Source organism: Gastrolobium bilobum, unplaced genomic scaffold (assembly GCF_033153095.1).
Source record: "Gastrolobium bilobum isolate Gb01-03AN ecotype WA unplaced genomic scaffold, APGP_CSIRO_Gbil_v1 utg41704, whole genome shotgun sequence".
NCBI lineage: Eukaryota > Viridiplantae > Streptophyta > Magnoliopsida > Fabales > Fabaceae > Gastrolobium > Gastrolobium bilobum.
In genome coordinates, this window is record NW_026898429.1 from 1 (window position 1) to 26886 (window position 26886).

General features: G+C 36.2%; 1 protein-coding gene across 1 annotated transcript; it reads right to left on the minus strand.

Moving 5' to 3' along the window:
* Positions 1 to 8439: 8439 nt before the first annotated feature.
* LOC133316270 (uncharacterized) lies at positions 8440 to 18143 on the minus strand. The gene is made up of 6 exons (XM_061518005.1): positions 18021 to 18143; positions 17774 to 17896; positions 15404 to 15524; positions 9036 to 9164; positions 8736 to 8845; positions 8440 to 8635 (listed from the first exon to the last, which is right to left on the minus strand). Exons 1-6 carry the CDS (start codon positions 18038 to 18040, stop codon positions 8440 to 8442), a joined length of 699 nt encoding a protein of 232 aa, XP_061373989.1. The 5' UTR covers positions 18041 to 18143.
* Between the last annotated feature and the right edge of the window lie 8743 nt (positions 18144 to 26886).

Here is a 26886-nt window from a genome sequence, read left to right on the forward strand (position 1 = left end):
TGTTCATTCATAACTCTCAAGGTGGTAAATTGGATCCTCGGGCTCTTAAGGGCATCTTTCTTGGCTATTCCCCTACTCAGAAGGGGTATAAATGCTTCAGTCCAGCCACACATCGATTCTACATTACTAAAGATGTCACTTTTTTTGAACATCAGCCTTATTTTTCCCAAACCGCCATTCAGGGGGAGATCATCCCTAATTCCAAGGAATGGTTGTTTGTGACTAATACTCCAGAAAACTCTGCTTCAACAGCCCCTACACCGGTCTTAGGTGAATCTCAGGAAAATGACACTTCATCTAATGGCTTATCCTCTTCCGGCCCGCTCCAGAAACCGCCTGAACAGCAGCCCCTGCAAGTCTACACGCGACGGCCCAAATACAGAACAGCTTCTGAGATGCTTGAACATGTTGACAAACAGATTACCTTGGCTCCTGGTCCAACTGAAGAAACCATTAGTCCTGCACTTGACCAAACTGAATCCTTGCTGCCAAGTTCTGATGATGCTCTGCACATGCCAATTGCACTTCGTAAGGGGGTAAGGACATGTACAAGTCATTCCATCTGTAATTTTATATCCTATGCTAATCTTTCCTCCAGGATGCAGCATCTAGTCAAGAACATTGACAAGGAAACCATTCCTACATCCTACTTTGAGGCATCTAAGACTACTGAATGGTGTTCTGCTATCCAGGATGAATTGCATGCACTCAAAAAAAATGGCACTTGGGAGATAGTTACCTTACCACAAGGAAAATCAGTGGTTGGCTGTAAGTGGATTTTTACCATCAAATATAATGAAGATGGGAGTATTAATCGCCATAAAGCAAGACTTGTGGCCAAAGGATTCACTCAGACACAGGGCATTGATTACCAGGAAACCTTTGCTCCAGTAGCAAAATTTAATTCAATTAAAATTCTTTTGTCCATTGCTGCTTGCCTAGATTGGCCCCTTTGGCAAATGGATGTGAAGAATGCATTCTTAAATGGTGACTTAGAAGAAGAGGTTTACATGGAAATTCCCCAAGGAGTGGAAGATGGTCAAGGATCTCGAAAGGTATGTAGATTATTAAAATCCCTTTATGGTTTGAAGCAATCTCCAAGGGCTTGGTTTGATAAGTTTACTGCAGTTGTCAAAAATCAAGGGTACTCCCAATGTCAAACTGATCATACTATGTTTGTTAAAACTGCACCTCATCAGAAAATTACAATATTAATTGTCTATGTTGATGATATTGTGATTACTGGTAATTGGGAGGATGAGATAAAGCAATTAAAGGAGACGTTAGCTCACAAATTTGAGGTCAAGGACCTTGGAAAATTACGATATTTTCTTGGAATGGAAGTGGCAAGAACTAAGGAAGGAATTTCAGTTTCTCAAAGAAAATATACTCTTGATCTGCTGAATGAAACAGGGATGTTGGGATGTAAACCTTCTGATACACCAATGGAGGCGAACTACAAGATAGGACTCAAACAAGAATGTGCTTCGGTAGACACTGAGAGATATCAAAGACTAGTTGGAAAACTCATTTATTTAGCCCACACTAGGCCTGATATTAGTTTCCCTGTGAGTGTGGTCAGTCAATTTATGAACAGCCCAAATGAAGAGCACTTGGAAGCCGTCTACAGAATCCTACGATACTTAAAGATGACTCCTGGTAAAGGATTGTTCTTCAAGAAAAATTCCAGCCGTGATATTGTGATTTACACGGACGCTGATTGGGCAGGATCCATTATCGATCGAAGATCAACCACAGGCTATTGCTCATATGTGTGGGGAAATTTGGTCACTTGGAGGAGTAAAAAACAGTCTGTGGTAGCCAGAAGCAGTGCTGAAGCCGAATACAGGGCATTGTCCTTAGGCACTTGTGAGGGAATGTGGATTTTAAGAGTCCTAAAGGAGCTACACCTCGAATACAAGGATCCTATGAAGATTTTCTGTGATAACATGGCCACCATTGGAATTGTCAATAATCCAATCCATCATGACCGTACCAAGCATGTTGAACTTGATAGAAATTTCATCAAGGAAAAAATTGATGCAAATATTATTGATCTAAGTCACATTTCCACAGGGTCCCAGATTGCTGATATCTTAACCAAGTCTTTATCAAGAATTAAATTTGAAGGACTAATTTCCAAGCTGGGAATGCTGGACATCTACCACCCAGCTTGAGGGGGAGTGTTGCAATCCCTAGTTTTCAGCATCTAGAATGTTTTATTTTTCCTCCTTAATCTTAGGAGTTTGTTTCGTTATTTGTTATTTAAATTCCTAGGATTAGTTTGTTTCTGATATTTTTCCTGTTTAGTTAAAATAGGATTCAGTTTTCTAGTTTTATCTCTTTCCCTGATTATAGGGATTTGTTGCACTGGAATATTTCTGGTGTCTATTTATTGTACGTTTTTTTTTCTTTTAGTTTTAATGGAAAAACTGGTTCCATCATTCAAACTTTCTATAGTTTTCAAGCATCTTTTAGATTTGGACTCCTACTTCTACCCTTAGAACACAAGGGAAACAGGCTTGAAGGGTTTATTTGTTTCAATTCTTTTAGCTTAAATTTTACGTGTAAAATAATAATTTTTAATCCTGCTATTGCAACATGAAATCAATCAAAAGTGATTAAACATACTGCAAAATGACATTTCAAAAACCTGAAATATGAATTTCTGAGTTTGACCTATGACCAATTGACCATCTCCATGCCATTACACATCTTACTGTTATATGTTTATGTTTGATTAGAGAAGTAACACAAGTTACTTCAACAGCAATCTGCTGCAGCTGATCTCACAACCACCTTTCCTGCTCTCTGTTAGGTCATAGCTGCATTATTCTGTTTTCTGTTAGCTGCTTACAGATGAGTTACGACTCAGTTCAAGTCTGTTCGGTTTGTTTCAGATCTGTTATGGTTTGTGTTAGAAATAATATTAATTTATTTATTATTATTAGAATAGTCTAGAATAGTCTAGATTGTGGGCTTGGCCCATTAGGTCATTCCGTTAGGTCTTTTAGTCTCTATAAATAGAGAGCCTACTTGTACAGACTTACACACTTGAATATACAATATTTTCAGATTCAATTTGGTATCAGAGCTCTCGATCTGAGGGCTCTGCTTCCGCATATATATCTTTTCCTTTCTTTTTACTGTCGTGCATCATACCGGCAACCATCCTTTCACACCTAACCCTTATTTAGTCACAAATTTTTTGTCCTCAACCTCGTATCATCAGGAAAAAGATCGTCAGCCTCCGTTCATCGCCGGAAACCGCCAGAAAACCACCGTCCGCCACTGTTCACCACCGTCAGACTGCTTTTCCGGCGACTTTTCCGACCAACCACCACGCGATCAGGAGCGGCTCAGGGAGGCGACCCTGTCTGTCTAAGCCGCGTGTTGATCGAAGCATCCACGCGCCGGTGGAAGTCTCCGGCGGCCGAACCACTGTTCCGGCGTGTGAGCCACCGTCCGGCCACCGTTCCAGGCCGGACCACCACCATCTTGCTCGCCTCCTCACCCTCTTTCCAGATCTGGTCTCCGTTCGTTGTGGGTCCCATCCGTTTGAAAGATATCAGTGAAAAACCCGCTGTTTGGACACTTTTGTGCAACGTTTTTGCGCGATTTCTTGCTTTCTTGTAGTTCATTTCTATTTTCTGGTCATCTCCTTTTATTTTGTGATGGAGGGCTCAAATAATGCGTCCAAAAACACGACTGGCATCATCTCCGGTACTACCCCATCTCCATTCTTTTCTCGGGCCCGTGATTCCAATTGGAACAGTGGACGCGGTCGTAGACGTGGCCGCAGACAAAGGCCTCGTTGCAATTATTGCCAGAATCTTGGGCATTTTGAAGAACGCTACTATAGGAAGTACCCTCATTTGAAGCCACCGACTGCCAACTTTGCTCAAACTGATGTTACGCCACCTTCAACTGGATTAGTAACTCTTTCAAGTGCCGACTATGAGGCACTTCTCAAGAAGTTTTCTTCTCAGCATCCTACTCAAGACACTGGTAATCATGTTGCTTGTTTTTATCAATCATCTCTTGGACCCTGGATAATAGACTCAGGTGCTACTCATCATATTTGTGGTAATAAAGATCTCTTCACTTCACTTTCTTATTCTAATAACCTACCCCCTGTCACTCTTGCTGATGGCACTAAGGCTCCTGCTCGTGGAATTGGGGAAGCCAAACCAACTCCTCTTTTAACTTTGAGTTCAGTTTATTATATACCTGGCATTCCTTTTAATTTAATCTCTGTTAGCCAGTTGATTCATTCTCTTTCATGTACTATTACCTTCTCTAAACAATCCTTTTCTATGCAGGATTCGGGTACGGGGAAGACAATTGGAGCAGGCGCTGAGTCACGAGGTCTCTACTATCTGATTGCACCACCTTCTCCAGTAGCTTGTTCTCTCACAGAGTCTCCTGAGCTAATTCACAGCTGTCTGGGTCATCCAAACCTCTCCAAGCTTCAGCATATGGTTCCCTTTTTATCCAATCTTAAGTCTTTAAACTGTCATTCTTGTCAGCAAGGAAAACACACTCGCTCCTCCTTTGCTAATAAAGTCAATAAAAAAGCTGATGCTCCTTTTTCTATTGTTCATTCTGATATTTGGGGTCCGAGTCGAACAACGTCTGTTTTGGGTTTTCAGTATTTTGTCACCTTTATTGATGATTTCTCCTGTTGCACTTGGGTTTATTTAATGAAAAATCGTTCTGAGTTATTTTCAATTTATCAAAAGTTTTGTGCAGAAAGAAAAACTCAATTTGGTGCTTCTATTCAAATCTTGCGCAGTGATAATGCAAAAGAGTATGTGTCTCTTGAATTTTCTAAATTTCTGGATACACAAGGGACGATACACCAGACTACCTGTCCTCACACTCCACAACAAAATGGAGTCGCTGAACGTAAAAATAGACATCTAGTTGAAACTGCACGTACCCTTCTCATTCATATGAACGTCCCACTCCGTTTTTGGGCAGATGCTATTATCACCTCATGTTTCCTTATCAACCGCATGACCCTCTTCTGTGCTAAACAATGATGTTCCCCACAGTATTTTGTTTTCCGGAGCACCTTCTTATCCTCTGCCTTTACATATTTTTGGCTGTACTTGTTTTGTTCATGATCTTACTCCAGGTAAAGACAAGTTGACATCCAAGGCCTTCAAGTGTATTTTCCTTGGGTATACACGTTTTCAAAAAGGGTATCGTTGTTATTCTCCTGATCTCAAGCGTTATATCGTTTCTGCTGATGTCACTTTCCTTGATCAGCAGCCTTTTCACTCTACTCCGTCTCCAGTGTCCCAAGTTGATCAGGTCCTCCCTGTTCCTTTTCTTGACTTGTCTTTACCAGCTGCAGGTGACCCTATTCCAGAGGAGCAACCAATTACCTCCATACCTGCAGATCGTCCTCTCCTCACATACCAACGTCGTCAGCCTGCACCTCCTCCGACTTTGCCTCTTGATGACTCATCGCCCTTTCCCGTCGGCTCTTCTCCTCCGGATCCTCCATCAGAGACTCCTCCCATTGCCCTTCGGAAAGGTATTCGATCCACTCGAAATCCTCATCCCCTTTATTCTTTCTTGAGTTATGACAGACTTTCTTCACAACATTTTACTTTTGTTTCTTGTCTCTCCTCTGTTTCCATCCCTAAAACCACAGGTGAAGCACTATCTCATCCAGGGTGGCGCCAGGCGATGCTTGATGAAATGCAGGCACTTCAGTCCAATGGCACTTGGGATCTTGTTCGTGCTCCTCCCGGGAAGTCTGTTGTTGGTTGTCGATGGGTGTTCACAGTTAAAGTTGGTCCTGATGGCACTGTTGATCGCCTTAAAGCTCGCTTAGTGGCCAAGGGATACACACAGATCTTTGGTCTTGATTATGAGGATACCTTTTCTCCTGTTGCTAAGATGGCTTCCGTTCGCCTGTTTCTTGCCCTTGCCGCCATTCATCACTGGCCCCTTCTCCAACTTGATATTAAGAATGCTTTTCTACATGGTGACTTGCAGGAGGAAGTTTATATGGAGCAACCACCAGGTTTTGTTGCTCAGGGGGAGAGTTCTGGAATGATATGTAAACTTCGAAAATCTTTATATGGCCTGAAGCAATCTCCTCGGGCCTGGTTTAGCCGCTTTAGTTCAGTTGTTGAATCCTTTGGCTTAATCAGAAGCAAAGCCGATCATTCTGTCTTTTACCGGCATAGCTCTTCTGGCCAGTGTGTTTATCTCCTGGTCTATGTTGATGACATTATCATTACAGGCAGTGATCAGACCGGGATTGATCAGTTGAAAGAGCATTTATTCAATCAATTTCAGACCAAAGATCTTGGCAGACTTCGATATTTCTTGGTGATCGAAGTTGCACAGACTAGGCGGGGCATTTCCATCTGTCAGAGGAAGTATGCACTGGATATCCTAGATGAGACTGGCATGTTAGGCTGTAAACCCATTGATACACCTATGGACCCCAATGTTAAGTTATTACCAGGACAGGGGGAGCCACTGCCAAATCCTAGTCGCTACCGCCGATTAGTTGGAAAATTGAATTATCTTACTGTGACAAGGCCAGATATCTCCTTCGCAGTGAGTGTTGCAAGTCAATTTCTTGATTCTCCTTGTGACTCCCATTGGGATGCAGTTATTAGAATTCTCCGATATATTAAAAAGGCGCCAGGAAGAGGTTTATTATATACAAATAAAGGGAGTTCAGAGATCTCTAGTTATTCAGATGCTGACTGGGCAGGTTCTCCTTCAGATAGACGATCCACCTCAGGGTATTGTGTTCTCTTCGGAGGAAATTTGATCTCTTGGAAGAGTAAGAAGCAAACTGTGGTCGCCAGATCCAGTGCGGAGGCAGAATATCGGGCAATGGCAAATGCAACCTGTGAGCTCATCTGGCTGAGTCAATTGCTGAAGGAACTCCATCTCTGTGAACAAAGGCCTATGAAGCTCATTTGTGACAACCAAGCCGCTTTGCATATATCCTCTAACCCAGTCTTTCATGAGAGGACCAAGCATATAGAAATTGATTGTCATTTTGTTAGAGAAAAGATCCAGTCAAGGGAGATCGAGACAGCATTTGTCAATTCCAATGATCAACTTGCGGATGTATTCACTAAAGCTCTTAGAGGTCCTCGAATAGATCATATTTGTAACAAGCTGGGAGCTTTTGATATATACGCACCAGCTTGAGGGGGAGTGTTAGAAATAATATTAATTTATTTATTATTATTAGAATAGTCTAGAATATTCTAGATTGTGGGCTTGGCCCATTAGGTCATTCCGTTAGGTCTTTTAGTCTCTATAAATAGAGAGCCTCCTTGTACAGACTTACACACTTGAATATACAATATATTTCAGATTCAATTGTTTGGTTCAAGTCTGTTAGATCAGCTGTTCAGATGGCTTGATCTGCAAGTCTCCATGTACATCTATAAATAGCTCTCTGCTGATAGAGAGTCTTAAGAATAACATCAGAAAGTGTTTTCAGAGGAATGCCCTCTCTCTCTCTCTCTCTCTCTCTCTCTCTCTCTCTTTTCTTGCATCAATTTTCTTCTATGATATTTCATTTCAAATGCATCTCTAAGTGGGTGAATCACGACCCAACTTATTTTAACATTACAAAAAATTTCCAACAGACAGTTATGATGTATGCAAACAGCAAACAAACCTTGCAACCATCAACATTTGGGAAAAATGGTTTGGCATACTCTACCGCCTCATACATATTAAAAGCATTCATTTTGACACTCATCAACACTGTTAAGATAAACACAAATATATGCCAATATGTTCTGGACATATGAGTGTATCACACATAATGATACACTAATATTGAACACTCTAAGGAGACAACTATATCTATAAACAACCTTCCACAGAGATTAGCACCTGATATGGTTAGAATATCAAACTACTTGAATATAAAATAATAGAAGAATAATATGTTGTGTATTGATCTGTGTCAGAGAGTTACAATATATAGAGACCCTAATGGGCTTAAGTGAAAGGCCCAAACTTAATCCTAATACAGTCAGAATACAGTCAGAATATTTACGGATAAGACGGAATCCAATCATATCTAATCATATCATATCTAATATTCTAACAAAACTAATTGGTGCTCAAGCAGCTCTGTGTATGATAATTCTAATGCTTAGCATAAACACTAAGGAGAGAACTATAAACCATCATCCTAAAAAATTACCACTTATATGGTTAGAAGATCAAAATAATTGGCACTCACGCAGCTCTAAGTATGACAAATTTTTATGGCTTCACTGAAGTCCCTCTCAGCTTATTTAACCCATAAATACACGACCTATCCTCAAGAAACATAATAATACAAACATTACTTGCTAGAAAATTACATTGGTTAGGTTTCCCGGTTCTAGCAAACAACAATGACAACCATCATCAATAAACAGCATAATAAAATCATATAAGAACCTCCATCTTCTGAAGCATGTCCTTTAACTTTTCACGCCGTCGTCTTCTTGCATTATCATCTCCATCTCCCCCTTCTTGAGCAGCTATCTTATCACTTTCAATCTCTAGTTTTCCATTACAACTTTCACAATGGAAGTCCTCGTCTTCAAAAGATATTAACCGCAGTGCATCCAAAGCATTATATCTAAAATAATTCAAATCCCCAAGTATTATGGAACAGAAATAAATTAATTCAAATAACTATAATAATTTATGCTACTAATATTACAATTAATTACTGAAACCTTTTTGCACAATTTGGACATATATATTCCTGAACTGTATTTTTGTTCTCCAATTCATCTTTCAGCTTATGCTTCATGCGATGCAGTCTGTACCTAACCACATCATAAATCTGCAAGGAAATTCAACATAAGATTTTCAAAATATGGAGGGGCCAGAATTTGGCTTCACTTATTGAAAGAAAATTGTCAGGAAAACAGGCAAAATAACATTAATGTTCCCTTTTCTCAGCAATAAAACACCCAAATATCATTGGTAAAGTAAAGCTACATTTATAGAAGAATTAGAGTGACGAGATAGACCTGTGCATAATCTAGACAACAGTAAGAGTGCGTGTGCAGCTTGACCTTTTCTTCTCCCTCTTTTCCTGTCTGTTGACCATCAGCTGTAGCAGCTACGGCGGCACTATAAATTTTTGCACCTTTTGCTGTCTGTGGCAAAATCACAATATATGCAACAGATAAAGAAAATATGTACATGACTATATATATATTCACCAACAACCATCACACCAGCAAATCTACCGATGAAAAATAATTAAAAAAAAACTCAGATCAACAGATGAAAATTACAAATCAGATCCACTAAATAACTAGTTATGCAGCATTTAAATTTAAAATAGAATAAAGAAAGTTCGCCTAATAGAGACAACAAAATGAAACTTATGCAAGGGAGGGAGTCTTCTAAATAATAAACTTAAAAGAGCTTACCTACTCTTTCATTCTTCAAGATCTAGAAAAAGTATTTATTAAAATAAAAAGGAAAAAAGTGCTACTATACTACGTTTGGTAGAAGCACAGCAATTATCACGGTAAACAAAAAAAAAAAACACGTTGATGTGATCCAAACAAAAAGTACAAATATGTGACCAAAGAATTATAATTCTAGGATAAGAAATTAAATTTAAAAAATATATATCTCTTTGAAATTTAAGAAGAGCAGTGGATTTGTGGACCATAGGCTTGAAGTCCTTGAATTAAAAGCTTCTAATCACAGGGCAGAAACAAAGAGCACGAGGGAATGGACAAACTACAATCACAATAGGCATTCTATGGACTTTCACATATAGGCAAGATTTAGTGGGTATTTACAGTTACAGTGAAAGAAACTGGATCAGAAGCAAGGAAATAACAAGACACGGGAAGTTTTTGGCCCAAAAACTCTGGATTTTCTGTATATATTAATCAAAGAAAACAACAATCACACTTCTGGAGTACTGGAAAATTAACTACGGCAAGAATAAGAATTAAACAAACTCCTAATACAAAAAACAGAAAATGAATGACAAGAAGACAATGGAATTCAGCACATTAGAGAGGTGCTGCTCTCTAGTATACCCTCATAAACTAATACATGATGACAAGTAGCTTACTTCTTGAAAATATGATACATTAAAAAGTGTATCTGTCTTTAATGTCAGTGAAAGCAAACTTCCAGGTTTAAAGATCAAGAACTCACCCCCTCCCCCCTTTGTTGTACAATGACAAGAAAGTGGCATTAGGTATATACAAGTAGTTAACTTTTGCTAAATATCATTTTCAAATTCTGTCATATATCCATGCATAGGTTCTCATGACATGCTCATGCATGAGTATCCAGTGAGCCTAAGGTGTGAGACATTAATATTGTAGAATATGTAGAATATTCTAGATAGTATTTATTGATGTAGTTGGTAGTTGTATATTTAGTTGGTAGTTGTATATTTATTGATGTAGTTGGTGGTTGTATATTTATTAAAGTAGTTGAGGTAGTTGGATGTACTCAATATAAAAAGGACTCATTGGGTCTCTCAATGAATCAAGAAAGTATTATTCAGATAAAACACTTCTTCCACTTCTTCTTTTCTTCATGGTATCAAGAGCTGGTTATATTCCAGTCTCTTCTTCGTTCTGATTTAATTTTAAGTCATTTTCCTATTCCTTTTTTTTCGTTTTAGTCACTGCCCAAGCCAGAATCCTTACCTAGACACCTCCAACCATGAAACCAAGGCCACCATTAGGTTCAGAACAAGATTCTGAGCCAGCCCACAGATTACTGTAGCAGTACTGTTCATTACTGTAGCAATTACAGTTTCACTGTAGCCAAGATTGCTCTCATTGTATTTGGAGGAACTTTTTTCTGGGTACCTGTTGTTAGAAAACCATGGACGTTGAAAATTTTGAAAATTCATCTTTTCAGAAATTGATGTCTCAACCTGCTGAGGCAACTAGTCATGTTGCTCAAAAAGGTATGGCATTCCATGTTGAACGTAGTAATCGTTGGATCCTTGATTCAGGGGCCTCTGATCACATGACAGGTAATGCAACCTTATTTTTCTCCTATACCCCTTACTATCACCCGTCACGAATAAGAACAGCTGATGGGAATTTCTCCACTATTGCGGGAAAGGGATCCATTAAACTTTCTGAGCATATTATTTTGAACTCAGTACTTCATGTTCCCTCTCTTACTTGTAATCTCATCTCTATTAGCAAACTTACTGCTGAGTTGCATTGTGTTGCTAAGTTCTCTGCAAATGCTTGTATCTTTCAAGAACAGGACTCGGGGATGATGATTGGCAGTGCTAGAGAGGAAGAAGGGCTATACTATTTTACAGATGTTCATTGTGAAAAGAGGATTTTTTCGAACCACTCTCTATGTTTATCAGATGACTGTAATGATGTTTTGTTATGGCATCGTAGGTTGGGACACCCAAATTTTGTTTATCTCCAGAAGTTATTGCCGAACTTATTTATCAATAAAAAGCCAAGTTCCCTTCTTTGTGATATTTGTCAGCTTGCAAAGCACTCTCGTGTCACTTATTCTCCTAAGAAATATCATGAATCTTCTCCCTTTACATTGATTCATAGTGATATTTGGGGACCTGCTCGTGAAAAAAATGTCTCGGGTGCTCGTTGGTTTATTACTTTCATTGATGATCATTCTAGGGTATGTTGGGTATATCTCTTAAAAGATAAGTCTGAGGCAGCATCCACTTTTAAAAACTTTCATGCTATGATTCAAACTCAATTTCAGACTTCTATCAAAATTCTGCGAACAGACAATGGTACTGAATATTTTAATTCAGTTCTTGGAGATTACCTAAACCAGCATGGAATTATTCATCAAAGTTCTTGTCCTAACACCCCTCAACAAAATGGGGTGGCTGAAAGGAAAAATAGACATCTAATTGAAGTTGCTCGAGCTCTTTTATTCACGATGCATGTCCCTAAATATCTGTGGGGGGAAGCCGTCTTGACAGCCTGTTATCTCATTAATCGGATGCCTTCTCGGGTACTAAATTTTCATTCTCCTTTATCCTGTCTTACTAAATCTTTTCCCTCTTTCAGTGCTCTTTCTTCTCTTCCTCCCAAAATATTTGGCTGTGTGGTTTTTGTGCATATTCCTCCACATCAAAGGTCCAAACTTGACCCTAAATCCATCAGATGTGTCTTCATAGGATATTCCCCTAATCAAAAAGGTTATAAGTGTTACTCACCTTCTCTCCGTAAGGTTTTTGTTTCCATGGATGTTACCTTTTATGAGACACAATCCTTTTTTTCCCCGACTTCTCTTCAGGGGGAGTCTATTGGTATTGGTATGGATGAAGATAAGCCTGGGAAACCAAATGATGTTGCTGTCTTACCTTGGCCTTTGGAAACAGGTGGAGTTATTGGGAAGGAAACAGGGGGAGCAACCCTGAATCTAATGAAGATAATGGGAAACCAAATGATGTTGCTGTCTTACCTTGGCCTTTGGAAACAAGTGGAGTTATTGGGAAGGAAACAGGGGGAGCAACTATACCTGAATCTAATGATCCTCCTTGTGATCCTCCTGGTAAATGGGGAAAATTTTACAGCAGGCGCAAAACACATGAAGATACTCTAGACTGCCAGGATCCTGACTCGAGTCCTTGTTCCAGCAACCCACTTGAATGTACTAGTACAACCAACGTTGATATGCCTATTGCTCTTCGGAAAGGTACTAGATCTTGCACTGCTCATCCTATTTCCCATTATATCTCATATGAAAAGTTGTCTCCAGGTTTTCGTGCTTTCAACACTATGTTAGATAGTACCAGGATACCCAAAAATATCCAAGAAGCACTTGATGACCCAAAATGGAGGAATGCAGTATTAGAAGAAATGGATGCACTTACAAAAAATGGAACATGGGAGTTTGTGACATTACCTAAAGGAAAGAAGAAAACTGTTGGTTGCAAGTGGGTGTTCACAATAAAATTCAATGCAGACAATAGCATCAATAGGTATAAGGCCAGATTAGTTGCTAAGGGATTTACTCAGACTCATGGGATAGATTATCAGGAGACATTTGCTCCTGTTGCCAAACTTAACACTATCCGCGTTCTGCTATCTCTTGCCGCCAACCTTGATTGGCCATTGCAACAGTTAGATGTTAAGAATGCCTTCTTGAATGGTGATCTCCATGAGGAAGTTTACATGGATCCACCTCCTGGTTTTGAAAAAGGGGATGGTTCTGTGTGCAAGTTGCAGAAGTCTCTCTATGGACTTAAACAATCTCCCAGAGAATGGTTTGGGAAATTTACTCAAGCTGTTAAGGGAAGAGGGTTCACCCAAGCTCAGACTGATCACACTTTATTTTTTAAACACTCCGACAAAGGAAGAATTGCTATTCTGATCGTTTATGTTGATGACATAATTGTCACTGGTAATGATAGCGAGGAGATAACCTCTTTAAAAAAATGTTTAGCTGACCAGTTTGAACTAAAAGATCTTGGATCTCTCAAATATTTCCTTGGCATGGAAATTGCTCGGAGTAAGGAAGGAATTTCTTTAACTCAGAAAAAATACATTCTAGACCTGTTGCAAGAAACAGGTATGCTTGGGTGCAAGCCGGCAGAGACTCCAATTGAAGCTAATATCAAGATGGGAGTTGAGGACGGGGAAGATGTTGATAGGGAGCAGTACCAGAGACTAGTGGGAAAATTAATCTATTTGTCTCACACTCGTCCTGATATTGCTTTTGCTGTGAGCATGGTTAGCCAATTCATGCATTCTCCTAAGGAAAAACACCTTAGTGCTGTTTATAGAATTCTCAAATACCTCAAAAATACCCCTGGTCGAGGAATTTTCTTTAAAAAGGGGCACAAAAGGATGATTGAAATCTATACAGATGCAGACTGGGCTGGCTCTGCAATGGACCGAAGATCTACTTCAGGATATTGTACTTATGTCTGGGGAAACCTTGTGACCTGGAGAAGTAAGAAACAAACTGTTGTTGCAAGAAGCAGTGCAGAAGCGGAATTTCGGGCTCTAGCCCATGGTATTTGTGAAGGAATTTGGTTACGAAGGCTTCTGGAGGAGCTGAAGATCTCTTATTCCCTACCTATCAGATTATATTGTGATAATAAGGCTGCTGTCAGCATTGCTCAAAATCCTGTTCATCATGACAGAACAAAACATGTGGAAGTTGATCGTCACTTTATCAAAGAGAAATTAGAAGACGGTAGTGTATGCTTGACATATATACCTACCAAGGAACAGACGGCGGATATCCTCACCAAAGGATTACTTAAGCCGACCTTTGAGAATTTGATCAGCAAGTTGGGAATGATCAATATATATCTCCCAATTTATTGATGTAGTTGGTGGTTGTATATTTATTAAAGTAGTTGAGATGTACTCAATATAGTTGGGTCTCTCAATGAATCAAGAAAGTATTATTCAGATAAAACAATCCTTACAGCTTCCATGGGCCATGCTTCTAATAAAAGCTAAATTTTGACCCAAGGTAGAGTGAGCATATGCCAATCAATGCTTTGAACCCAAAAACCCAAATGGCTCTTGTGTCCTAAAGCTTTTTAAAAGTGAAAACATCTCCTCTCCTTTCAATTATAACAAAAACAAAACATGGATTTTTTTATTTGGGTAGCGCGGGATGGGGGGAATATTAGGATATAAAGTGGGAGGAACACCATTTTGTAAGGGTAATTTCAATAACAGCATTTCTTTCTGACATGCAAACCCCAGCATAGGCAATAAAAGAAAATAAGACCCTCCTTTTGCCTGTACTTTACAATATCTTTAAAACGCCGATTTTATGCCAATTTTCTAATCACATTGCAAAGATATAAGCCAAACTAAAACAACATTTTGCAGAAGAGCTTAAGTCCCCGGTGTGGTGGGTCCCCACATAAAAAACAGGAATAAACATTAATGTTTGCTGCAACTTATTGGATCTATCAGGCCATTCCACCCTTTATTAAGCGAAACTGTGAAAGCCTCAAGTATCCCTACCTTATCCTTTTCATTTAATTATAAAGTGAGAAATAGAAAACATAAGACAGTAATAATAAAGTTAAGAGAATATCATATCATTATAAAATTAAATATCCCCTTTTATTTATCCCCTTAATCATGCTATGCGTAGCTTTCAATTTACACGAATTATGCTCATAAATCATCTGCCCAAATTGTTATGTAAAGGGATGATTTAACAGCAGTCATTGATAACTGTCTAACAGTTAACCTGTTAAACTCATTCAAAAAAACAATGCTAAGCCTGTAAGCCATGTGTGTGCTCACAATCAAGTCATGTATGATGTATCAGATGACAGAACATGTCTATTTGATTGGCTATAATGCTTGTAAGCCAAGAGTAATTCACAAAATGACAGCAAAGTAATGCATGGACAGAAATAAGGGGTTACCTCTCTCCTATGATCTCGAGTAATGATCTTCTCTTCTTCAAAGAACCGCAAAGTTCGACGAAGTTGTTTCGTATGCAATTTGAGGTCCTTTGCCAAGTCTTCTTCCCTAACCCATTGTCGTCTGAATAAAAATTAAAAGCAGACCAATAAAATTAAGTTAAAACATAAACTAAATAAATAAATGCATCTGCTATTTTTCAAATTTCAAGTACATATAGTCAAGTTCCACCCATATCAATTTTGCATTTCTTCACCATCCCCACCATGTACATGATATTCCAGAGTCAGGAAAAGCACAAAATCAAATCCCCATACTTTTATGACAGCAAGCTTAACAACCATAGTTTTAATGTGCACTGGTCCTTGAAAATTGACAGGCATTGCATGTTAGAAATTTGCCGCTTACTAACTACCTTCCTTGATAGCCTAAAATAATGAGATAATGGTAATTACAAATGAACATCATAACCAGATTTAAATTACCTCAATTTATGTGGGAGTTTATTAAGTTAATCTCCTCAGTTGATTTTGATAATTGATGGATGTAATAGATTAAAGAATATAAATTGTTCCTCTATCTGTCCACAAAATTTTCAGCCTTACACTCACGAAAAACCCCCATCATGTGTGCTTGAAGAAGAAGGGAGAAGGGAGAGAAACCAACTAGTTGATCCAGACATCCACCGTTAAAAGGTTCTAACTGTTCTAGCTGTTGAGCAGTTAGAGTCGGTAGGAATCTGTTAGGAATGTAGGTTTGATTCCTAACTATAAATGTAACAGAATCCAATGTGTTACATATAATTGTTTCGTCTACTAATGCAAATCATATGCTAGTTTCAAATTGTTTACATTCTGAAAATTGAATGCTAATTTCAAAATGTTTCTAATTTCCCATAATCGATATTGTTCTTCCATTGCAGCGCATACATATAAGCTAAAAGTGCATTACTCAATTTTATTTATATTATATGTACGATTTTTCTTTCTTTATGATGATATTATCAATTCTGGCATAATATTATTTGCTTCCATCACATGTTCGATTCGCAGTTATGCATTACATGCATGAACTTATGTTAAAGGTTTGTGTACACCAAACTGGCCAAGCCAGAATGATGCATTTCATGCATAAATATATAGTCATTTTTTCATAACACTCATGAAATGCCCATTAAAGAATATTAATGAATAGATGACTGTTAATTAATCATGAGAACCTAGATTTGCTCAAGGGAAAATCATATTCTATGATTGGCAGTTATGTATTACATGCATGAACTTATGTTAAAGGTTTGTGCACACCAAACTGGCCAGGCCAGAATGATGCATTTCATGCATAAATATAGTCATTTATTCATAACACATTAACACTCATGAAATGCCCATTAAAGAATATTAATGAATAGATGACTGTTAATTAATCATGAGAACTTAGATTTGCTGAAAGGAAAATCATATTCTATGATTAGTAACATGCTTGTGAGAAATTGAAATTCTTGGATCAAATATATATTTATTTTTTTTGCAAAACAATTATGTATGTGTTTGGTTGAGAATAACTAATTTTCCAATAATGATAAAACTGCAGTTCCTTATGATAGTGTGTTGTAGTGTCCGCCCAATGGTGAACTATAATATACTTTGATATTTTTACCTGAGTCTACAATAGAGTTAATATAAGCATTTTATGATTTATTTTTACAGCAATCTTTTTTCATTTGCAAGCTTCGTCTGTGGCCATTTTAATTGTTTGAACTTCTCTTCAAATGAAGTGAACAAGTTACATTTTAAATTCCAATTCAGAAATCCACATATGGCTACTTATTCCTCGTTGGAGAAGCAACAGTACCATGGAAAATCGGTAAGGAATGTGCCATTGCTTCATCTACAACTAAAGCATAATTTATATCATGTTTTGAAGCGACAATTAATGCATTATGGCGGCGAGACTATGTTTCGCCAAGCCACTAAATATTTACTGAAGAAATTCCGAAGAAGTGGTTTTTATCCAAAAAAGATCAATATTCAAGAGATTCCAAGCATATGGAATTAAAGTATTTGTCCTTTAAGCAGAAAGTTCAGAAACAGAGAGTCTCTCTAGAGCATATCAGAATGGACCTTATGATTGCTAATAAATCCACTAACTAAAGGGTTACAACCAAAGTCATTAAGGAACATGTACATGTAATTGGACTTGGTTCTCCTTTTGAATGATATATTTAATTAATAATTAGGACTATGACTTGGTTCTCCTATCCCATTCTCTCTATTTCACTTAAAAATTCAAATCGTTTTCGTTCTCTTTCTGTTTCCCTTCCTTTGGAATTGCATACATATTCTAAAGCAGGTAAACAAGAAGAGAGGTCGAACCTCGTGAGCGCATCAAGAACCACCACAGCAATTCCTCTGTTATCACTCCTTCCCGTTTTGGGCTGATTATCTCCTTTGCTCGTTAGATCATCGTAGAAAGCCCTCGCCGCTAGTTTAACCAGCCTACGCAGATTCACCAAATAAATTTAAAAAAAAAAAACATTAATTAAAATTCCAAATCGCCTCTTCATCTTCTTTTGGTTTAACGAAATTTTGATGCACGTGAACTAGAAACAGAAACGCATACTTGTTGTAAGGTTCAATCATCGAATCGATCTGGTTTAGGGTTTAAGTAGAGTCTTTTGGGTTCAACGCTCACCGGTGTTGTTCGTTCCTATGGTTTGAATCACCAGAGAAATTAAACTAAAAGCACTTGCCAACTGCGTCTTATATAGAGGAATTGAGTCAGACATGATTTTGTTACCATGGATGATGATGGGCCTTCGGGCTTTTCTTTTTCAACGGCTCAAGGGCCTTTGGTTAGTGTCATGTAAAATTAGTGTTTTAATAAATAAAAAATTATAATGATAGTTAATTTTATTTTTATTTTTGTGGGATATAATAGTTTTTCTTTTAAATGATGCAAAACGAAATTATTTATTTTTGAATTACGACCTGTTTATATTACTGTTTGAAATAGATGGTATTATTTTACCATGTTTTAGCTTTTTAGGAAAATAATATTTTTATTTATTTTTATAAGTTACAAATTATAAAATGTATTACAAAAATAATAACTCAAATACACATTTCTACAGAAATTGACATTGTATTAGAAATTGATGCATTTTGCTTGTTGTTTGTTGTGATTATTTCAACGGCGTAGTGGGGATATAAATACAATTTTGCTTTCCACAATTATTTACTTGTGTGAATTTACAAGTAAAAATAATGTTTTTATTCTGTCTTGAAATCAACTATAAATTCAAATAAAAAATTGATTGTAAATTACAATATTCACTCATAAATTTATTTTTAATTTTAACTTTTTCGCTGCTAATCCATGCACACTTAATATAAACTTAAATTAATTAATCTTATATTTAAATAATTTATAGTTAAAAATTTTATTAAGAGAACCTTTGGAAAAAAAATATTATGTTTCCTAAAAGTCAATCAGAACCAAGCATACATATTGTCAGCTACATTTTTATTTTTTTATTGTGTTCTTTTTTTTTTCTTCAGACAACGATCTTTTTTTTCTTTTCTTTTTGGGTAAAGTTTCAGACAACGATCAATTATTAAGTAATTGTGACAACTTTCGTAGAAAGATAAAACTGTCATAACATTGTTGAATCCAAAAAGATAAACGAACAAAATGTAGATAAATCAAAAAATAAAACAAATTCTACTGATATGATTTCAAGAATATTTGCATCGCTGTTTGGTTTTTTTTTATATTTGTTTCTATTTGATATTGAAAGTTTTTACTGCAATTGTAAAAATACCATATTATTTTATTTGTTTTGTTTTGATAATTTTTTAAAAAAAATTCTCTATTATTAGCGTGTGTATTCATGTCAAGTAAAGGATAAATATTTGTTTTTGAATGATTAATTTACAACAAGTGAATATACTTAAATGTAACTCGTATTAAAAAAAAAAATAGTATATCATAATTTTAATAGTAGTAATTTTTATGAAAACAAATTATCATCTTGTAATGTAAATATTTAGTCATACAAATAATATATTAATACAACTTTATGTAAATTTTACATAATATTTATACCCGTGATTTATTTATGAAAAAAGTATTTGTCATTTTAAATAACACAAAGTTATATCATTTTAAGAGAGAGATAGACACAAGAATATTTAAAATTTAAATTAAATAAAAAACACTCACTTTCACTCTCATGATTTTTATTCCTTGTGTCTATCTCTTTCTTAAAATAACATAACTTATGTCATTTAAAATGACAAATTTCAAACCCTTTATTTATACAATAATACCTTACAGATAAAGTTCCACGGAGAAGCATAAGGTTGGTCTTGCTGCCATCCTTGAATAAAGGATTAGTGGCACTTCAGCCATTAGGAAAATAAAATAATTTGGCTTTAAAAATCATCTCGTGGAATATGTTATAGGCTTCACGAGGGGAATCTGACTCATCTGGAATGAGAACACTTGTACCGTTGTCTTTGGAAATATCTTAGAAGAAATAATGGAATTGTAACTAACCATTGTATAATGATAGGAGATTTCAATGAGATAGCAACTGCAAAAGAGAAAATGGGTGGGATCCCTGGCAATCTTGCTAGATGCATTGAGTTTATGGAAGTCATGGATGATAGTCATGTAATGGACCATGAAAGCATTGGCTCAAAATACACTTAGAGAGGTGCTAAGTGCCTTCATCTTGAAAAAGTCTACAAAAGACTATACTGTGTCTGTGCTAATGCTACCTGGAGAACCTTGTGTGATGAAACTTTTGTCAAAGCCCTCCTTAGGCTGAACTCGGACCATAACCCCATTCTACTTTCTCTTGCTCCCAAATATAAAATCTGGACATAAAGACCTTTTAGATTTGTGGCGGCTTGGCAGGAACATAACAATTTTAAACTTTTATTTAAATCTATTTGGAAGGAGAAAGAGAGTTTAAATTCCAGCCTTAACAATTTGATCGGGCCTCTTAAGACTTAGAATAAATATTCTTTGGGAATATTAAGGTGAAGAATGATACCTTCACCAGAAAACTCCATGATGTTCAAATCAATAGCTAGGGACTCTTAGATGGTGCTCTTTCGGCCTTGGACCTAGCCTTTCAAAATGAAATTAGTGTTGTCCTTAAAGAAGAAGAAGAAAGCTTATTATTTCAAAAGGTCAAAGTCAAATGGATTGTGGATAGAGATAAAAATACAATTTCATCATACTTCACAATCATCAAAAGAGCTATAAACAAAATTATGGAGTTAAGAAACGAGGTTGGTCATATAGTGGGAAAATAGGAGAACCTGAAAAACCTGATTATTTCTTTCCATAACAAGTTGTCAAAGGAAGAAAACCACCATAAACCTTAGCATATTACAAAATCAGAATGGCCGCGGCTATCCTAACAAGATCTGGATCATATAGCAGCCCCTATTGTCTATTGTCATGGCAAAGCAAACAACCAATGAAAATTGTCTGTGTTCAAACTTTACAAGGAAGGTGTAATTAAAATGACTCAAATTCATCATTTGAATTAACACGATCTCACCTGTGTTATTGTCATAAATATTTTTTTCTTCAACAACATGTTCACCTAGTTTTGTAACAAGCAATCTTGTCCTATTGCACAGCCCTCTTGATTGATCTATATTCCTCAGAAACATGATAGGCGCTCCCTTTTTGAACATCAATTTATGGTTAGGAAGTCCAACTCTATAAAGAATATTAAGTTTTTATGGAGGAAATACTTCTTCCTCGAGATTGTTATTCCCTTGTGCTTTATAGATATTATATGAACTAAGATATTCCTTCTCGTCACTTTGAATTATTGACATTAAATACTCATTTAACATGCAAACATTCGCTAATGTCGGTGCTAAGATAGCACGTTCTTGAAAGAAAGACGAATTATCCATATTTTTCAAAAGATTAGGATATGCAAATTCTACTAAATATGAGAGCGGATCATTGGAATCATTGATTAATATTTCATCTGGGATTTTTATGACAGAGCATCGACATTGTCACTAACATTGCATCGCCAACATCAAGAAACCATTCAGAGATCATTTTAATCCTCGTGACATCATTTTTTGTCAAGGCCAAAATCTGACAATATTGCCATTGATTTGGAGAATTGATTGTTGCATGTACAATTTCTTGCCTTCCACCATGAAGAATAACAGGCAAGATCTATCTGAAATCAACTCTAAGAACAACGACTTTCCCACCGAATGGTTGTTTGGAACGTTTTGGATTTGAAAAATGAAGGATGTCTTTCAATGTTCTATCCAAAGCTTTGAAGCAGAATCTATGAATCATTGGTGCTTCATCCCAAATAATTAATTTAGCTCTTAATAACAACTCAGTTTTAGTTGAATTCTGCTTTATGTTATGTAACACCCTCTACTGCTGACTAGCATAGAGGATGTCACATTAATTCTCAAATCTTATTTTAAGAGAGTGAGAATTATAATCAAATTCTAACGCAACGGATATGAAATAAGGCATATGACAAAATATTCTCAAAATCTAATTATACATAAGTCAAGTTCACTATTACATCAGAAATACACCATAATCTAAATTGAAAAGAAACACTTTCTTTCTATTAATTGCTCCACTGAACTCCGTATAATCTTCAAAGTATTTAATCATAGAGCTTTACCTACTCCAAAGCTACACATATTGGCTTGTTTACTCTGGAAATGTTAGCATAAAAATAAACACACGTGAGATAAATCTCAGTAATATTGAGATTTTTGAAATATAACGAATCCAACCACTTTAGTGAAAAATATCATTCTCACAAAGTAAATTTATAATAAGAGAATAATATAATAAATAATAAGTAAATTGCTCCCGATTGTTCAATCATTTGATAACCAGAGTTATTCTTTGATAAATGATCACTACGAGTCAGACTCAATAGAATTTGATCAATCCTTTTTTCTGTCGTTCTTATCGGGTGGTGGCGAACAATGCAGCTTGCGTTGTGGGAGATGCCCGCCCGTAGGGCCCGGCCCGTTTCTCGCCCGAAAGAACCGCTCACTAGCTAGGACTGACTACCCACGGAGCGGTGAAACGACAAAATGTATTCCTATTGATTCTAAGGGAGAACAGAGAACGAAGGACGGAGTGGAGGATGGAGGCGGATCGGTTGGAACGCGGGCTAGCCGATCGGGAGGTTCGATTCCTCCCCGATTCCTATTTACTCGATCCATTGTTCCCTTGTTCGTGCAATCTTAAGGTTCATAGTCCTTTAGCTCTTATTACAGTGGTTGACACATGTTTAATGATACAAGCAGGAAGCAAACAACAGGAAAAACCAGAGCGGGTGTAGATGCTCGTGACGGAACGGGAGCTAAAGCAGAATTGGTCAACGAGTAGGAAGACTTGGAAATTCTTTGGAAAAAGGTGGTTATTCGCCCTATTCACCAAGGAATATTTTGGTTGCTTCTGCGTCATTCCTAATGCTAATGCAGGGTTAACAGACATCGATAAACGCTTCTGTAAGAAGAAGATGCTATTGATGCAATTGGACTGACCCTGACCCCTTTTTGATCCTTCCTTTTTTCCTCTATTAATAGAAAGAGAAGTAGTTGATCCCTGCTCCTTAAAGGATGTGAATTTATAGAGATTCATCATCTCTAGCCTTAGTTCACTCTAGGTAGAGGTTTGAAGAGACTTAGCCAAGTAAAAAGGAATTGCCCGGGCCAAGATAGTAAGCCGGGAAGGCATAGAGTCGCCCCCAAGATGAAAGGGGATTGGTGGCATCGGTGCCCTTCATTCATTGGATATAACCCTAGAGCTCTAACCCAAAGTTCTGCCCTCGACCTTGAACGACGGGACAGCTATAATGGATGAACTCTTGGACAACAAAGGACATTTAACCGAAGAACACTAGACCAATATACCAAGTTTCCGGCCAGGAGAATTGGGAAACAAAAACCAATTGGAACCGCTAAAATCACAGTAGTAGTAGTGTAAAGCCATAAGTCGGGGGGCGGCCATAAAGGCTATTACTTACTTTCACATCTCTCTCTAGATATCTAGAGAGAGATGCCACAGCCTGTTTACTAAGATCATCATAGATTATTAATGCGTGCATTCCATTATCGCGGAAATATTCTCCCATGGCACACTCAGAATACAGGGCCAGAAATTGCAGAGGTGTCCGAAGCGATGGCTGCTACAAGAATGGAATATTCTAAAGCATTCACTTCTGAAAGAATTTGAACTAATTGTGCCACAGTTGAGCGTTTATAAGCCCAAACCTTTGTGGGCTATTCGTTTAGTCATACCCAAACTTTGTGGGTTCTAGATACAAACATATACAAGAACGTGTAATCTTTAACTGAAAAGACTAATGCTCAATTCTATTAGCGCCCAAATTATGTGGGTTCTGTATGTGATATGTTTTGTACGGCGGAACTCAAGTCATGATAAGGCGTCACTTATCCCATAACCATTCTGATCCCCTTGTGGATCAGTCACATCGTAAAAAATCGTTGAGTAAAATATTACATTCATTTAGTATCAAAGTAATTCTTTGATTTCTATAAACTTGATTAAATATCATTCTCATGTATAATATAAATAAATTCATCAAAGCCAAATATAGAAAATAGAGTAAAAGAGTAGAAAAATTCATAGAATAATTTTGGCATAGAAACGACGTCTTCACAACTTTTAAAGAAATAAATACCAACTTTAAACATGACATAAATAACAATAGAACCAACATACTTTCTAAAATATCTAAAAATCAACTTTAAAAACAAAGGAGACAATAAGTTGTTTACTCCCAATATTACATTATCTTTTTTTCTTCCTCTTCCTCTTTCTTTTTCTCTATCTTTTTCTTTCCTTCTCTTTCTCTTTTTCTTTCTTTATCTCTCTCTCTCTCTCTCTCTTCTTCTTACCCTACACAAAAAGGAGGAGATTCATAAAATGAAAGAGGCAAATACTCTTGCACATTTTCGTTAATCCATGAATAAGATCTTAAGTTTCTTTTGGGGGGTTTATATAGAATTTCAAAAAGGAATGTAATCATTACTTTTAATAAAAATCTAAGTAATCTAATCATTATCTTTATAAATATCTAAGAAATCAGATCATCACTTTTATAAAAATATAAGGAATCTTAATTATTACCTTTACAAAAATCTAAGGAATCTAATCATTATTTTTATAAAAATCTTAAAATCTAATCATTAATTTTCTAAAATATCTAAGATATTTTATATTTTATTTATTATTATTATTATTACTTTGAAACATTACATGCTGCAAGTGTAATGCTCAATGATATCAATTGGTATGCAGAACCGAGAATGAGCATTTCTCTCCCTAATAACAATAATGAAGCAATTTTACTTGAAACAACATTAAGAACAATCTCTCCTATTGACTTGAAAGCAGCATACAATGTTTTCTATGTGAAAGTCTTTCCCATGACTCCAAAATCATATAGAAAAGAATCCACCTTTATTTGCAGATGTTGTTTCCATGATTCTATGGTACACATTTTGTTGTTCTTCCGTTAGGTATCCAAGTAAACATTTAAGCTCTTTTGCCAACAAACTTCTATCAGAAGACAACTCATCAAGTATCAACTTATTAATTACATCAAGAACAGATTTATCGGTAAGAGAAGACATTGTGGGATAATTAGACAAATTTTGTCTCTTACTCTGTAAGCAGGTTTCAATTTCAGCAAAAGTAACATTTTAATCTCTTTATTTTAAATAGGTCAGGTATGTGTAAAACACTTTAAGCATGACCTAATATATTAGCCTTGCGTAGGACCAAATTACAAGTCTGACCTAATCTATATTTAAAAAATAAATGGTTTGACCTATGCTGGTTAGTCTATGTAAACATATTAGGCATTCAATAATTTTAAAAATAATTTAAATAATTTTTTATTTAATATAAATAATATGACATAAGTCGGCCTGTTAACTTATAGGCCAGGTATTGTAAAAAAAAAAAACCTATCATGATTTGATATAGGCTAAACATGATTTGATATAGGTCGAGCCGTGAGCCGTGATAGACCGTCCGATCCATTTACATCCTGAGATACAACACTAATTAGTTTCTATGTATTTCTCCTAAATAACTTAACCCCATTTTCCCCCACCACGTGAGACCCCGATAAAGTATCTTATTAATTAAGTCACTCGCAAAACATAAAAACTCAATAGTTGTTATAGAGTTTTATGGTTAGCTTATCTATTATTACAACTACTTGTTCATTTTTGCCAATAGTTACAACTGTTAAAATGATTATTCATGTTACAACAATTCTCAATTGGCATAAGTAACAAAACATTTAGAAGAATAAAGAGCATCAAATGAAATGAAATATACTCTTTTCGTTTATTTTATAAGGAAACAAAATGTTTTATGAAAATCGGAATTTATTAACTTCAAAGTATAAAATATGTCTTAACATCATGGAACCTATTTATCCATCCTACATGATGCACGAGAGTTTTTTTGTCGTTGCATAAAACAATAAAAAATATTTGTATGCAGGTTTAGTTTTTTTATTTATATTGAATCTAAAATGATGTTATTTTGTAAAGGAAATACAGTATTTTAATAATTATATTTTATTTCAGAATGGAAATGGATCCTTTCAGTGGAAAAAAAATATGATATGGTCATGTGGGAAGATCACAACCATACAAAAGTAAATCAACGATTATGATTTTATAATTATTTATTTTAACATTTTTTTCTCTCTTTTATTATTACAATTGATCTACCTTTGTATGGTTATTATTCTTTACATGACATAGTCATGTGAATTTTCACATGAGAGGATCCAGATCCATATAAACAACTTATCTATATTAACTGTAGAAATATGAAAGCTATATTACCGCAATTTTTTTTTTTTTATATATATATCAATTGTGATCTAAAATCCTAAGGGATCCGATTCCCATCCTCTTCAAAATTGGGATTATCATGTTTTAATATTTTTAACAAGTAGGTTAATAAATTTGAAGATGTTTTAATAGAGTGCATAATAATTTTATAATTATTAATTCACAAAAAATAATAATTATTAATTAACAAAAATTAACGATTAAAACATAATAGTAACGTTTGATAATAATATTAGCGGATAATAATAATATCTCATCCCTTATTACAAAGCTGATTTTGGTAAATCTTTTTTGGAGTTACCCAACTTTAATTATCTCTTTGAGACGAGTTGGCTCCCTCCGATATTCCCACGAGCTTCGACTCTTTGAGCCGGCTATGGACTAATCCAGAATGCGGGGGAATTGGTAAATCTTAAACCAATTAACCCCAATGAAGAAGCTATAAATTGCCGTTGATTAAATGGGTTGACAAATGTAGGGCAGGGGGCACAGGCGCAGACGACATCGATAGGGCACTAAATCGTCATCGCTCTCTCAAGGTGTGACCCAAGCAC

Excerpts from the sequence above, each read along its gene's own strand:
- LOC133316270 (XM_061518005.1), bottom strand. The coding sequence starts at position 18,040 with ATGATTGAACCTTACAACAA. Across the intron at positions 17,897-18,020 it reads ATGATTGAACCTTACAACAA|GCTGGTTAAACTAGCGGCGA; the intron begins GTATGCGTTTCT and ends GAATCTGCGTAG. Across the intron at positions 8,846-9,035 it reads GTTGTCTAGATTATGCACAG|ATTTATGATGTGGTTAGGTA; the intron begins GTCTATCTCGTC and ends ATTTCCTTGCAG.